The sequence below is a fragment of the Otolemur garnettii genome, unplaced genomic scaffold (genome assembly GCF_000181295.1).
Source record: "Otolemur garnettii isolate 467f Iridium unplaced genomic scaffold, OtoGar3 scaffold00004, whole genome shotgun sequence".
Lineage (NCBI taxonomy): Eukaryota > Metazoa > Chordata > Mammalia > Primates > Galagidae > Otolemur > Otolemur garnettii.
Genome location: NW_003852399.1, coordinates 39,688,234 through 39,701,095, shown reverse-complemented (window position 1 = coordinate 39,701,095; position 12,862 = coordinate 39,688,234). Strand labels below are relative to the sequence as shown.

The 12,862-nt window shown below is 41.0% G+C and overlaps 1 protein-coding gene across 1 annotated transcript in view; it reads left to right on the top strand.

The window, feature by feature from the left end:
• CA13 (carbonic anhydrase 13) overlaps positions 1-12,862 on the top strand; it is a 31,910-nt gene that overhangs the window by 10,532 nt on the left and 8,516 nt on the right. Inside the window, exons 3-6 of the mRNA XM_003782512.1 lie at positions 3,640-3,758; positions 10,110-10,205; positions 11,337-11,399; positions 12,143-12,298. Coding sequence (XP_003782560.1) covers positions 3,640-3,758; positions 10,110-10,205; positions 11,337-11,399; positions 12,143-12,298 — 434 coding nt within the window. The remainder of the gene's footprint in view (positions 1-3,639; positions 3,759-10,109; positions 10,206-11,336; positions 11,400-12,142; positions 12,299-12,862) is intronic.

Sequence of the window (12,862 nt, the reverse complement as noted above, 5' to 3'; positions counted from 1 at the left end):
GGTTTTATATACAATTTGAAATATTTTCATCAAACTGGTTAACATAGCCTTCATGGCATTTTCTTAGTTATTGTGTTAAGACATTTATATTCTATATTTAGTAAGTTTCACATATACCCTTGTAAGATGTGCCATAGGTGTGATCCCACCAATTACCCTTCCTCCAGCCATCCTCCCCCCTCCCCTTCCCTCCCTTTCCCTTTTCCCCATATTCTTGGGCTATAATTGGATTATAGCTTTCATGTGAAAGCTAAGAATTAGCTATGAACTATAAATTAGTTTCATAGTAGAGCTGAGTATATTGGATATTTTTTTCTTCCATTCTTGAGTTACTTTGCTAAGAAGAATATGTTCCAACTCCATCCATGTAAACATGAAAGAAGTAAAGTCTCCATCTTTTTTAAGGCTGCATAATATTCCACGACAGTGTACATATACCACAATTTATTAATCCACTCATGGGTTGATGGGCCCTTGGGCTTCTTCCATGACTTAGCAATTATGAATTGGGCTGCAATAAACATTCTGGTACAAATATCTTTGTTATAGTGTGATTTTTCTTACACCTGGCTATTTTTAGAGATGGGGTCTCACACTGGCTCAGGCTGGTCTGGAGCTCCTGAGCTCAGACAATTCACAGTCTCTGCCTCCCAGAGTGCTAAGATTACACTGTGCCCAGGCTGAAAAAAAAATTTTTTTTGGGTCACCTTGGGTAGACTGCTGTGGCATCATAGCTTACAATAGCCTCAAACTGTTGGGCTCAAGCGATTCTCTTGCCTCAGCCTCCTGAGTAGCTGGGACTACAGGTGCCTACCACAGCACCTGGCTATTTTTAGAGATGGGGTCTCACTCTGGCTCAGGCTGGTCTGGAACTCCTGAGCTCTAGCAATCCACCTGTCTTGGCCTCCTACAGTGCTGGGATTACAGGTGTGAACTACCAACCCAGCCCTAGTCTGTAATTTTTAAAAGATGTCAAAAGGAAGAAAGTTGTCTTCTTGCTGTGAAGTCCTACGAGGGACAGCACTAATTTCATGGGTTCACTCATGTTTGTTAATTTTCATTTCTAGAAATTGTCAATTTCTTAGTTATCCTTATGATCTTATTATCTAGTTCCAGGCAACTGCCTGAAGTCATGCAAATTCACAAGATCTTAAATTTAAAAAACCAAAAATAAACATAAAAAGATAAAGGGTATGGGCATACCTTAGGTGTGTAATCCCCCCAAGAGCCAAGATATCCAGGAAAATGAATTGATAATCTACACCAATATGATAATTAGGTATTTAAAACTTTAGTATGATTATCTGTTTCCTTCGCTAGACTAAGTTTCTTGTGGAGGACAACTTGCTCCTCACTGCATACATAGCACTGAATAGTTTCTGTCCCAACGTACACTCTTAAGAATTGCTGAATGAATGAATGAGCAGAAAGTAGCTTGATGTGGATTTACTCTGAGCCAAATTAGTAGATAGAAGGCAGTCTCTCCTGGGTCCAGGGACTGGGAGTGCCCACGTCCTTGCATCTCTTTCTTTTTCGCTGGTGATATGATCCCAGCAGGTTTGTGCTCTTCAGTCTTTCTTTCCCTGGATTTCATGCGAACGGCAGGTGTGCTGTTCATTCAACTTTATGTCAGAGAACCAGTTTACCATACAGTGCTTAAGCCATGGCTTTCATCAGATTTCCTAGTCCTAAGAATATACTCTTTTATTTTATAGAAACAGAGTCTTACTTTATTGCCCTTGGTTGAGGGCCATGGTGTCACACAGCTCACAGCAACCTCCAACTCCTGGGCTCAGGCGATTCTCTTGCCTCAGCCTCCCGAGTAGCTGGGACTACAGGCGCCTGCCACAACACCTGGCTATTTTTTTGTTGCAGTTTGGCTGGGGCCAGGTTTGAACCCACCACCCTCAGTATATGGGGCTGGCGCCCTACTCATTGAGCCACAGGCACCGCCCCTAATAATATACTCTTAAGTGATTCCCAGGTAACATTCCCAGGTAACTAAAGTGTGTGGAGGAGTACTTTTCCAGGTGAGGTCCTTTATTTTGTCTTAGTGATATTAATCAATCCAGTCACTGTGCTAGACACTGGAAATAGAGGTGCCCAAGACAGTGTCTTAAAGGGGTTTATATCTGGCTGGGAGAACTGGCTCACGCCTGGAATCCTATCATTCTGGGAGGCCGAGGAGGGTGGGTTGCTTGAGCTTAGGAGTTCAAGACCAGCCTGAGTATGAGTAAGACCTCGTCTCTACTAAAAATAGAAAAACTAGCCGGGTTTTGTGGCAGGTGTCTGTAGTCCCAGCTACTCAGGAGGCTGAGGCAAGAGAATTGCCTAAGCCCAGGAGCTGGAGGTTGCTGTGAACTGTGACTTCACGGCACTCTACCAAGGGCGATAAAGTGCGACCCTGTCTCTGAAAAAAAAAAAAAGACAAATCAAATATTTGTCTCATTTGATTTGTTCATTCATCATATATTTATTGTACATCTCAAACAGTCTTTGCTCTCATGAACATTGTCCAGTGGGATAAGAAACTGTAAAATTATAGGATTTTTAACAGAGTAGCAAACGAGTAAGCTGTAGTGTTTGATCTAAATGGCTCTCTTTTCTCTTCCATTTTATAGAGTGCTTTAGAAATAGCTATTAGGTCTTTACTTATTGTAATGAAATCTGGTTCTAAATAAATCTGAAGCAGACCCCAACCATTCAATTTCCAAAAACTTTTTATTATATATTCTCACAACTTTTTCCATGGCAGTTTTGAGAATTTTTGAAGTTAAGGATCATCTAGCCCAATATCCTAATTAAGAATAGACAGACAAACACAGACACAGAAACGGAAGTGGAAGCCCTTTAAAGCAGAGTGGCTTAAGTGACTTTTTGAAAGATCGCATAATTTTTTTTTTTTTTTTTTTGAGACAGAGCCTCAAGCTGTCCTCCTGGGTAGAGTGCTGTGGCATCACAGCTCACAGCAACCTCCAACTCCTGGGCTCAAGCCAGTCTCCTGCCTCAGCCTCCCAAGTAGCTGGGACCACAGGTGCCCACCACAATGCCCGGCTATTATTTTGGTTGCAGCCGTCATTGTTGTTTGGCGGGCCTGGGCTGGATTCAAACCCACCACCTTATATGTGGCTGACGCCTTAGCTGCTTGAGCCACAGGTGCTGAGCCAGAAAGATCACATAATTTAATGGCTAAACTGGGTTTGTACCCAAGTCTGCTGATTCACGGCAGCAACTCTTAATCAGCTATTCAGCTTCATCTGAGTCAAAAGGAGTAAGGAAGAAACGAGTTCAGCTACAAATGGCAGTCTGGAGCTTTCCTTCTACACACAAGGGTGTCCAACCTGCGCATAAATTTGTAAGGGCTTTATTTGCTTATCCGTGGTGTCAGGTCTCCACAGAAAGTATGCAGGGACCTTCTATTTGCTAATCAGTTTTTGTTAGTGTTTGTGTATTTAATGGGTGGCCCAAGACGACTCTTAGTTTTCCAATGTGTGGCAGAGAAAAGAAAAGGCTGGACATCCCTGCATAACCTACAGTATGAAGAAGAAGTGTGCCTTAGACAAATTATTGTCTTTTTGTTGCGACAGCATGTGTTAGTATTTTTTTCTTCCAAACAATTTATAATGTGTTGGTGTTTAGTTCTACGTGGGGGCCCTCTGGCTGGAAGCTACAGGTTGCGACAGTTTCACCTTCACTGGGGGTCCACTGATGACCATGGCTCTGAGCACGTGGTGGATGGAGTGAAATACCCTGCAGAGGTAAGTATATTGGACACATCTCTGATTCAGAGTTTTCCTGTGTGGTGAGACTAAAGGGGATTTAGGGAACAACACTCTTGACCCCAAATACATCCCAAGTCAATTAGGTATCCCAGTGTCTGAAACCGCTTTATTTTTTTAATATGAAAGTTTGCAATATTGCCCTTTTAAGCATTAAACCAACCCTGAGAGTTTAGGATTATATGTTTGGATTTTAGAAATAGGTAAACTGGACATTAAAGAGTTTTGAGTAATTTATTCACCTAGCAAGCACCGGGAAGGTTCAAATCCAGCTCTATCTGCTATCAGATGACAAATTCTTTCTACATATCTGTTGTCTCTCCTGAAAGGCCAGCAAGAAGGGAGAAAAAGAAACATTTGTTTTCAATCCATCTGTGTTCATATTTGGGCCAGGTACAAATATACATTAATAGGTGAAAGCAATTGGTAAAATTCCACTTAGGAAAAGAAATATAAAGGTACAAACTCTCCTAAACTCTACCTTCCCTCTACATTTACAGGGATAAAATAGACTCTCTGTTAATTATTCACGTCATTGGTAAAGCATAACACAATAAAGCATTCATTGACTTGGGTTCCTTTTTCTTTATAATTATATTCATTAATAATACTCTACTTTTTCTAATCCTCTGGCTAAAGAGCAAAGTGTAATATGCTTCAAGTTTTAATATGATTAAATATTACTCACACCCAACTTTACCTGGAGAAGAAAGTGAATTATTGTATGACTTAATCAGCTATTCAAGTGGAAATAATTCAGCTTGTGACTCACTCAGGCAAGACAGAGCAATGTTACCAGGCAGACACAGTTTTTCTTCATGTTCTCGTGGTTACTGAATGTGGTTCGGATGTCCCGGTAGTGCTTTGCCGTTCAGAGAGATCCAGCCAACAACTTTCTTACAATTTCACTCTTCCATTACCATGTGCATCTGCTATTTGAGGCTGTCATCCAAAATGTTTCGCCAACGAACTCACTTCCATTAAAAGCAAGTGCCTATGTCCTAAGGGCAGAGGATTAAAACGTACACACACAATGTTCTATGGTGATGGACAAAAGATACTAAGAATGGAGAAAGTGGGAGCCTCCTGATACTGTAGGATGTCTCAGTTTAGGTGTATGCTGGATAGTTTTCATGTTTGGTTTCTAAAGTTTATGTTCTAAATTGAACAGATTGTCCTAAAGTACCCTGGAGATGAGTTGTTGGCTGCTTTGGATCTCTGGTCTCTAATTTTTCTTTGCATCTCGGGAAATTGATCACATTGCTTAGTGGGTACACCTTGCACTTTCGTAAACTTGACATACTGTATGTATGTGTGTTCTCAGAGAGGTTTATTGACAGTTGGCAAGTAGTTTCTTGAAAGGGTCCTTATATCCTGCTAGACATCAGAGGCTCAAGAGTCCTGACCTGATGGGCTGTCTTTGTAGATAAGGCCTTGTGGATAAAGATTTGACTTGAATTTTATACTGTTTTTTAACATGCATCTAAGGCTGTTGGTTGTTTCACTGCTTCATATATTCGTTCATTCATACACTCTGTAAGTATTCATTGCGAGCCAACCACATCCTCAATCTTATCCTGAAGGGATGCATGGAAACATGCAGCCTCACCCACACGTGGGGTCTGAGAATACTTCCCTTTAAGAGGCCTTTAACAGGCAATCTGAAGGATGGAGGGAAGGGAGCCAGCAGTGGTTTTGCAAAGAATCCTGTATGAGGACTTGGGTTGGTAAGGAGCCTCACATGTTTGAGGAACTGAATGGCCTGTGTGATCAGAGCCTGGAGAACAAAGGGGAATGTTGTCAGAGGTTGAGAAGTGCCTGGGTGTTGCTGAGGTAAGACTTGGTAAGAATTATGAAGGATTCTAAGTGCAATAGGAGACCATCAAATGGTTTTGAGCTGGAAAGTGGTCATATGTGCATTTCAAAAATACCATTCAAGCTCCAGTTTGAGAATAGATTGGATTGCAGCAGGGGTGGCTAAGCAGAGCTTTTGAGGAAGTCCCAGGTGATCAGGGGTGTCCCGTGCTGATTTTATGAGGACTTTTTTTGCTTATCTGTGGTGTTGGATGTCGCAAAAAGTATGCAGTGCACCTTTGTGTTCATTAGTTTTCCTTGGTGTCTGTGTACTTAATGTGTCACCCAAGGCAACTCTTATTCTTCCAGCGTGTGGCAGAAAAGAAAATAGGTTGCACAGCCCTGGATGGTGCAGGTGGAGGGCTTTCTGGCTGGAAGTGGCAGCTCCAGAGGGTTTGTTGATCCGTTAGGTCTGAAAGTGAGCAAGGGCAGGAGTCCATGTTTCTGGTTTCGAAATGGGAATGATGATAGAGAAAAAGAAAGCCTGAGTCAAACCTCAGGGGTGTCGGGGTGGGAGATGTGTACAATCAACAAACACAAGGTTTGTGGTGAATTCTTTGATGAGAATAATGCCGTGTGATCTGGTCGAGTGACTTGAGTGGTTAGGAAGGGCCTTTTTGCGATGACAACAGAATTGAGACTGGATAATAGGAAGGGAGCACGATGAGAAAATCTAGAGAATGTTTCAGGAAGTGGGGACAGCACGTACAAATGCTCTGAGGTGGGAATGAGGTTGGCATGTTGAAGAAGAGGAAGACATTGGCCTATAGCATTGGCATTAAAGAGAAAGGGAAAGTCACAGGCTGTGTCTCAGAGGCAGGCAGAGGCTACACCACGCTGAGCGCTGTTAGGCAGGGTGAGCACTTGGGGGGTTAATGTAGTAGGAAGAAAGCATTAGAACAGCGGTTCTCAACCTGCGGACCATGACCCACAGGAACTGTAGTAAAGGGCTGCAGGATTAGGAAGGTTGAGAACCACTGTATTAGAAGGTTTTGTGCAGGGGAATGATATTCTCTGCTCTATATTTTGTAAGATATACCTGGCTGCTGTGTGGACAGGGGGACGTTGGGCAAATGTTGAAACAGGGAGATAAATTAAAAGATTATGGAAGAGTTGAAGTGAGCAATGATGGTAATTTTGACTGTGGGGGTCATGGAGAGGAGGAGAGCTGGAAAGATCCTTGATACATTAGAGAGGTAAAGTCAGTGGGACTTGTGGATAAAAAGGATGTTGAAACTGAAGGAAGAAAACAGAGGATCCCAGAAACACTCTTAAGGCTTTGTCTTGAGCGAGCGGGAGGCCGATGGTACTATTTACTGAGATGCGAGAGCCCAGGAAGGAGCAGGTTGCAAAGGGGAGCTGACTTTCTGTTTCAGACGCGTTAACTTTGAGGTGCCTGGGAGGCATTCTAGGCTCATGTTAAGTAGGCTGTTGGATACAAACCTGGAGTTTAAAGTAGAGGTCAGGGCTGGAGACAGTGTCATTCGGGAGGCATTTGTATTAGGTTTCAGTTTCAAAAGAATCCCTTTGTGCTCAGCTCTAAAATGGGTTTTTCCAACCACTTTTGTGGTGAGATTATGATTATCACCAACTTATGTTTCCTTATAAAATTTTATTTATTTATTTATTTTTTAATTGAATGGTAACTATGTACATTAATGCACTTCTGGGGTATAGTGTGGGGTTTTCACATTCCTTATAAAATTTTTAAAAAGAAAATAAACAAGAGGAAGAAAAAAAATCATTTAAAGCTGCATAATATGAAAATTTTATTTTGGGCCTAATGTGATTTGTGACATTACAGACATAAATCAAAGTAATCTAAATCATGAAAAATTGTATCCCCAAAGTTATGCATCTAAAAAAACTGGGCTAATCATCTACTCTATGTTTGGACTTTATCTGATCACAGTTTGTACAGAATATATAACAAGCACTTTAAATCTGTAGTTAACCATGAAACTGTGATTTTAGCAGGCATAGTGGGTTTTTGGCACAGTGCTTGGCAGAATAGTTTACGTACCACTAATATGGAGTTTAAAACTCAAAAGTTGCATAAAATTATTATTTAGAAATTATTTTCCAGCAGAAAAGAATCTTATAATTTCCACCTTTGCAGTGGCTACAACTTCTTGTTACTCAGCTTCAAATCACTACTGTTGTTGGGCAGGAAATGTGAGTTTGCAATTTTGTTTTTTTAAGTAGTCATTCAAATGCAAATGCTAATAAAAATGATATCAGTTCCTCTGTGAAGGTATTGCTGCCAGTGAAGCAAGGTATCTGGGAGAGAGGAGGACTTGTTAGAAAAACAGAAATACTTTCATGTTGTACTTCCCTCTCATATTTTAAATACTCATTATATTTTTTAACTAGCAGAAGATGGCCACACTCTTTATTTAACACATTGATTTTCTAACTTATTGTGATTGTGGTTGTGACCCTAAAAGGAGTCACTTCACATCTTTCTATCTCTTTTTTGTCATCTTTTACTACGTGAGCTGATGCATTGGCACAGGGCCACTTAAAACAACTTGAACACCCTTATCAACCCTTATCAGCCCTTCCCGGACAGTGTAACGTCATCCGTCTCATGTGAGCCTGATGAATTGTTTCATCACCCACTGTTTTCAGGGTTCTTTCCTTCTCCAGCTATCTCACACCACCTTGGAACCTGGCTCTATGGGAATCTGCTTTTATCTTTTCTGTCTGGATATCTCACAAGCTTCCTTGATTTATTGTAGACAGTGTACTGTTTTATGGTTTTATAGTTGACTGTTTATGGTTATTCTTATCTATCCAGAAATCCTCTCATATTAGTTGCCTGGTAGAGTATATTTAAAGGATGAGATTAAAAGCTCAAGTTTGGGCTCGGCGCCTATAGCTCAACCGGCTAAGGCGCCAGTCACGTACACCTAAGGTGGCGGGTTCAAATCCCCAGCCCGGACCCGCCAAACAATGATGGCTGCAACCAAAAAATAGCCGGGCGTTGTGGTGGGCGCCTGTGGTCCCAGCTACTTGGGAGGCTGAGGCAGGAGACTCGCTTGAGCCCAGGAGTTGGAGGTTGCTGTGAGCTGTGATGCCATGGCACTCTACCCAGGGGAAAGCTTGAGGCTCTGTCTCAAAAAAAAAAAAAAAAAAAAGCTCAAGTTTGAATATACTAAATTCTCTCTGTAACAGTCAGCTGAAAGGGTGATTGGGGAGTGGAGGCCCCATTTCATTGCTGATGTGCCAAGGGGATTCATTAGAAGAAGATCTTATCTGAAGTTGGTCGCTCATATCAGGGCCTTGGACAGCATGGCCTGGCCTTCACTGCTCATGATCATAAATAAATCCTTTGGGTGTGTCACAGTGCCCTTTGGTTTCTATCTCTGTTGGTTCTTCCCTTAACCAGGACCAAAGATTCTCCAAAAGTGGTTTTCGGCTTCCCTTTTTTGTTATTGTCTTTACATTCGTTTATGTGTTTAGGGTCCTGCATTGTTTACAATGGCAGGATATTTAGAACACTTCTGGGTTTTGCTTAAGGATCCTGGCATGTAGATAGACTTGAGAAGTAGGTAAAGTATGTTTTCTAGAATTCCAAGTCCCTCCAACTCTTTCCTTCTTTCCTTTTACCCCTCCTCCGTAACATCAATTGCCCCCTATGCAGGTGTTCAGGTCTTCCTCAGATGTTCTGGTCTCTAGACCCCAAATTCTCTTTTTCCTCATTAGAACTTGCTCTTCAAAAAGGATCTGAACATAGTCATAGAAGGTAATCAAAGTATAAAAAACTGATAGGCAAGTGAGGTGATGGCTATGTTAATTAGTTTTTGAATCATTCCACTTTGTAAACATATATTAAAGCATTACATTATGTCCCATAAATGTATTCAATTATGATATGGCTATTAAAACTAGTCTTAATGATAAAACAGTGTGAACACTGCTTAAAATAGTTACTCATGGGGAGAATTTGCGTTTTCAAGCCATAACAGATTTTTAACTGTAGTGATAAATATCTAACTAGACAGTGTCAGGAACGGCCACAGTGTCCTTGGCAGTGGGATTGTGGCTGAGACCTATCATGCAAGAGGTTGACCTCTCTACCCAGCTGTGAACTAAAGCCCTTTCAGTGGACTCTGGTGCCCTTTGAGATCTGATGTTAGGCTGCTCCACTGTGGTCTCAACTATGGGAGACACAGATGAGCCCCATGTTACTTGGGAGCAATGGTGGGAGTTTGTTTGGGCCAGCAGGGCTGGGAAGGACCCTCAGGGCATTCTAAATAGTTTTTAAGATAGTGCCCAACAGACTTGGTTACTGTTTAGGTTTTGGACAAAAGTGAATAGGAAGATTCTGTCTGAGGTTCTTGTGAAGAATGCATTATACGTATCTGTATGAATGCACAGTACCTGAACATCAGCATAAATGTTTTATTTGCATTTATGGTTTTCAAGATGTTTAAAGAAACATTGAAGCCATCTTGTGTATCTCCCTTTCAGCTCCATGTCGTCCATTGGAATTCAGACAAATACCCCAGCTTTGTCGAGGCAGCTCATGAGCCAGATGGACTAGCTGTCTTGGGAGTGTTTTTACAGGTGAGAGTCCATTGATTTCATAATCAGCCAAGTGGGATAGAGAGTTTCAGTCCTGGAGAAGACATTCCACTATTTTTATGTTTATTTTTTAAGAAAGCAACCTTTCTTTAATATTTATTAAAGGTTTGCTGTCTGCTTTGCACTAGACATTCCACTATTTTTAAATAGTAAACTAATTCTATGTTTATTTTTCCTTTTGAAATAGCAGCAGAAATAACAGGTGAGTCCCTGAAAAGAAAGTTTATTCTGGGCTGTTCCGGATTACACACTGTTTAGAGCTGTAGGACTGAATAAAGTTCAAGTTCCTGATTCTTAAGGCCCTTGTCTGACCACAATGACATGCTGTTCTTGATATACTGACCAATTTAAAAACAAACTCGTTGTATTTTCCTTTGTCTAATATTCACATGTGGTCAGACAAGTATTGTCATCATACCTGGGACAGGCTGGGGCTGTCAACTCCTACTGCCACTGCATTCTTGCAGGGTGTGCACTGTTGCCACACCACATTCTCTGCATGTGAGGTGGTTACTTGCAGAGCTGAGGTGAGGGGAGCGCGCAGAGAGTCGTGGATGGCAGCAGTTCTTTGCCTTTGCCCACCAAGTCTGATGGTGGCGGCAGGATTCAGGTGTGGCAACAAACTGCACCTTCATCCTGAAGGGTTTAAAACCTTTAGATACATAGAGAACACCCCTAATGAGACCTCAAATCATTTAGACTGCAAGGAGGAAATGTTTTCATTTCGCATTTTGATGTCATCCCAGTCAGATTGGATCTAGGATCTGAATGCCACAGATGGCTTCATTGTGCCGATATTCTGTTAGTGTGCCCTAATCAAGTTTCTCTCAAGTTAACCTATTTCTTAAACTTTCATAAAGCTCAAAAAATGTGAAGCGGTTACTACCAGTTTTAGAACTGTTCTGAAAGTTCAGTACAGAAACCTTGTAATATTATCTTGTTGTTCTGATTCTTCTGGCATGATAAGGCCAGCAGGTAAAAGAGAAGCTTTGTTTTGGAACAGTCACTGTATGTTCTGTGCTGGCTTAGGTTTTTAAAAATAGTGACTGAAATGGAGTGACTTGGACTTGATCTAGCACTGTAAACATTTCTTTTAAAATTTCATGTTTTTAGATTGGTGAACATAATTCCCAACTGCAAAAGATTACTGACATTTTGGATGCCATTAAAGAAAAGGTAAAATTTATTATTATTTTCAAATGATTGACATATTTCTTTGTTCTCTCCTGAATTGTCTTATCTTTCTTTTGGGGGCTTAGACCTTAGACATAGCATATGCTGCTTATTTTGAAGCAAGTTTGCAATATTCTTGACCAAAAAAGCAGACGTAACTTATTATCTCTTGTCTTTTCAAAATTATGAAAGGTTTTTAAAATATCTAAAGTAATCACACACTTAGCACCTGTAGCTCAGTGGTTAGGGTGCTGGCCACATACACCAGGGCTGGCAGGTTTGAACCCGGCCTGGCCCTGCTAAACAACAATGACAACTACAACAAAAAAATAGCTGGGCGTTGTGGTGGATGCCTATAGTCCCAGTTACCTGGGAGGCTGAGGCAAGAGAACTGCTTAAGCCCAAGAGTTTGAGGATGCTGTGAGCTATGATGCCATGGCACTGTACCGAGAGTGACTTAGTCTTTAAAAAGAAAAAAAAAAATCACTAATAAATCTATGCATAATTAAATCCTTAATTGTAAAACATTTTAAAGACCACTTACATTAAACCAAATCTCTTGCTTCTTGAATAAATCTGAATCATGTTCTACTTTGCCTAAAATCTTTAAGGGGTAGATAAATACTTCTTTTAGATACTAAAGGAGGATATTACCTAATTCCATATTATTTTATTGGATGTATGTGTTTTGAGGTGTGTAAAGCTATCCACATTTTAATTTGTGGAAATTCTCTTTGTTCCCCCAGGGTAAACAAACCCGATTCACAAATTTTGACCCATTATCTCTAATTCCACCATCCCGGGACTACTGGACATATCCTGGTTCTCTTACAGTTCCACCTCTTCTCGAGAGTGTCACTTGGATTATTTTAAAACAACCTATAAACATCAGCTCTCAACAGGTATGGAACCTCTCCTCTTCCAGATCAATCTTGATTGACTCTGAGGAAACTGGCTACATCTTTGTTTTTAAAGCCTGCCCTTAATTTCTGCCATGCTACGAAGCCTGTGTTTTCCCTTCATTAATTAGAAGAGTGTTGGACTAGAGGAGATTTACGTCTCTTTCTTATTTGACCTTCTATGATTAGACTATTTCTTTCCCACTTCTCCAAAAGGTAATGTTCACAGTAACAATGATGAAAGTGAAGCATCAATTTAAGGGCTAGAATTGTTTACATTTGTTTTCTTTTGTTTGGTCTGGAATATAAACAGGCTGGGATACAAACAAGAAGATCAGGAGAGGCTACTCACAGGAGGCAACATTCTCCTGTCTGACCCCAGTCTCCACACCTGCTTCTCCTGCAGATTGCAAAGTGAATCTTGAGAACAGTGATGGGTGTGGTGCCCTAAGAAATGTGTACCTGGCTCTCCCTCTTCTCTCCTACACTCTCCTCCTCTCTCTTCTCTTCTCTCTCCTCTTTTCTCTCCTCTTTCTCTTCTTTTTCTCTCCTCCTTGGTGCTGCTCT